Genomic DNA, 3,170 nt, shown 5'->3' with positions numbered 1-3,170 from the left:
TTTATCACACAATAAACTTATAGAATAACATAATCAAATTGATGAATACGTTGAGTAACGTAATATAAGAAAAAATAACAAAACTCTAACCAATAAGAAAAAGAAAGGGCCAAATTATAGAGTGCCCTTGAATTTATTTCATAAATCACTAAATCTGGTGGTTCATCTAAGGTGAAAAAAGTAGCACAAATAATTACGATCAATGAAAAATCAAAAAGTACATATATGTTCAATGTAAAATCAATTAAATTGCATCAACTTTGGTGCAAATCTAAGCAATCTATCCAAAGCATTAGTAGTAAATTTCCTTGCAAACAAATGACAAATATTTGTCATCTCTCCATTATACTCACAAGTGCTTCCAAACCTTAACATCTCCAAAAACTCCCAAGTCACTTGTGGTCTAATAAACCTTGAAGGATGGGCTCCACCTTTTGACCAATCAACCCAAGTCAAAGTTCTATTAGAATTCATCTCCCAAAATTTAATACTCACCATTGTTGGCAAGTAATGTTCATCGCTATAGCATGGAGGGTTGCAATATTCTTTAAACACAGGAAAATATGATTCGTCTGAGATTACTTGAAGTGCAAGAAAACGATCAATCTGAAACCATTGCGACCCTTTTCTCCATTGTGAAAGTTGAATCAATGGTTTCATTGTTTTCCGATATCTTCCACGTCCAACATTGCCTTCTATGTCATTGGCTTCTACAAAGGTTTGCTTTGAATTCATCAAGTAGTTGTAGATTGTGGAGAAATTGAATAATGGTATGCATGATTCTGAAAGTAATACAAAACGTTGATTTGAGAAATCTAGTAATGCATTTGCTAATAGACGTCTCTCTGCTTCTATCATGCTATTCTCACCCCACACTACCTCCTGCATCAACAATAGAAAAATCACATGTTTTGGCTTTTTGCTTTAATTATTGAAGAATAAAAAAAATATATCATAATTATTTTCTCGTATTTTGTATAAAAAAATTAATAATTTTAAAAATTCTTACAGTTAACTCTATCAAAGAATAATCTTTCGAAATAGCTTAAATTTATGGCGTTTTATAAAAGATAAATATTATATAACTAAAATGAAAATATCAAGAATCAAAAGAGGACAAAAACCAATAATATTTTTTTATCAAGCTAAAACAAAAACAAAAAATATTATAGAAAATTAAAAAAAATTACATTATTTTAACCTATTAGTTATCTTCACAAAAGATAAAACATGATTAATAAGTTGCTGATGTTGAAGGAACAATTTTTAAATTCACATTATTGTACGGTATGCTAAATTATTCAAAATATATTACTCTAATTAATTTTATTTTATTTTGTTTTGTTTTTGTATATGGGACCTTATAAGAAAACAAATGAATATATACCCTATTGTTGTATATGATGTATGCAAGCTTTGGTTACTAATACATAAGTTGGTATCTACAAGGAAATGATTAACAAAAAGATACATTATATTTTGTCTTTAGAATCGTTTTTGAAATGCAAGAGACAAAAGAGAAAGAACATGAAGAAAGGAATTGTGAAAAAATTGATGGGTGTAGAAAAGTGAGTTTAAAAATGAGGAATAGAATTTTCTTTTAAACAGCAAAAGGAGTGGAATCAAAGAAAAGTATGCATCATATTTTTCTTTAACTGTTGTGGAAGCAACCAAAAAGAATATTAAAAAATTACTAATTTTTGTATGTTGAGTGTTGAACGTGAAGATTAACCTAAAGCAAATTTTCCGAAAAATATATAAGGCTAACTCATATAGTTAAAATAGAAATATAATATATTAAACTATGTTTCACATGTTACCGACTTCATTCTTTTATTAAAAAATTTGTTGACCATATTATGGTATGCACAATTCGAAGCAAAGAATGTTGAATATGCTTTGATTCCGAATATAAGAAAATAAAATTACTAATTACAGTAGTAGTATTGTCAAACACATAACATTTGTCTGTCATCCATTAAATTATTCTTATTTAGCAATTTTGCATCTACTTGTTATTTGAGGGGTCCAAAAAAAAATTGCTCATATATTTAAATTCGAAGAATATAGTTATCCAATTTATTTTTCAAGAATATATGACACGTGTTACAAAAATGTGTAATCAAAGAATTTTTTCATGAGATATAAGTAGGTGAGGAAATGAATCTGGGTTAAATTACAATTTTCAGCTTCTAATTTTACATTTCAAATTTTATCCGATTTATTAAATTAATTCATTTATTTTAAATTTAAATGATTTTGTTCTTTCTTTTATTTTTTTATAAAAAATTAATAAAATATTTGTTTATTTAATTAATATATTGATTTATAAAATTATATAATAAATTTATATACGATAATTTGTCATATTTTATAAAATATTCGTAATTCTAAAAATTTAAATATTGTTAATTTTAAATAAAAAAGTAGGAAAAATAATCAACATTGTTTAAATTCAAAATATGAGCATCAATATCAAAAAGGTAATTAAGGCTTTCATTTTAAGTTTTTTTAAATGGTAAGTAATTTTTATAGTAAAAATCAAGACAGAAAAGTACAAATACCTATTTGGTCAAAGTTATATAATTTTCTTTAAAAAAAAAAGACTAAGTATTCCATTATAATTTTTTCTTTTATGAACTTTTTTATGTATTTTTAATTGGTAAAAAAAATTTAGAATGAACAAACAAATTTTAAAAAATACAAGTAGCTATTTGGTCAAAATATAAACATTTTTGAAAAATATAATAGAATAAATTTTTTTTTATTATTGAATACCAATATTTTTTTTTTATAAACATATAGTCAAAAAGATGTTCACTCTGAACAAAATACTAAGAATAAATAAATAAATGGAAAAGAAAAAAGAACATTTTGAATACATACCTTGCTTGGGATTCTTCGATCATAAAACACAGAGCTTTGATCATAAACCATTTCATTGAAAGAAGGATTTGGATGAATGTAGATAGAAAACAACCCTTCATTCCCTTTGAAGAATTTTTCCCAAAGAGGAGCCAACAAAACAGCACCTTTGGTCAAAAACATAAATGCAACCTTTGGTGTTTGTTTGAATGGAGGTTTACCAATCATAGGAAACATCGAAGCTCTCCAAAATAATTCATCTTCATTCATATTATGCATTGCACTTGGAACCTTCAAAAAATCTT

The 3,170-nt window shown here is 25.6% G+C and overlaps 1 protein-coding gene across 1 annotated transcript in view; it reads right to left on the bottom strand.

The window, feature by feature from the left end:
• The window catches only part of LOC127115437 (glycosyltransferase BC10), a 3,613-nt gene continuing 443 nt past the window's right edge, over positions 1-3,170 (bottom strand). The window contains exons 1-2 of the mRNA XM_051046987.1: positions 2,887-3,170; positions 1-882 (exon numbers count right to left, since the gene is read on the bottom strand). The exon at positions 2,887-3,170 is cut by the window's right edge and continues 443 nt beyond it. Coding sequence (XP_050902944.1) covers positions 241-882; positions 2,887-3,170 — 926 coding nt within the window. The 3' untranslated portion in view covers positions 1-240. The remainder of the gene's footprint in view (positions 883-2,886) is intronic.

Source organism: Lathyrus oleraceus, chromosome 1 (assembly GCF_024323335.1).
Source record: "Lathyrus oleraceus cultivar Zhongwan6 chromosome 1, CAAS_Psat_ZW6_1.0, whole genome shotgun sequence".
Taxonomy (NCBI): domain Eukaryota; kingdom Viridiplantae; phylum Streptophyta; class Magnoliopsida; order Fabales; family Fabaceae; genus Lathyrus; species Lathyrus oleraceus.
The sequence above is the reverse complement of the archived record's forward strand: the minus strand, read 5'-3'. Positions and strand labels throughout refer to the sequence as shown.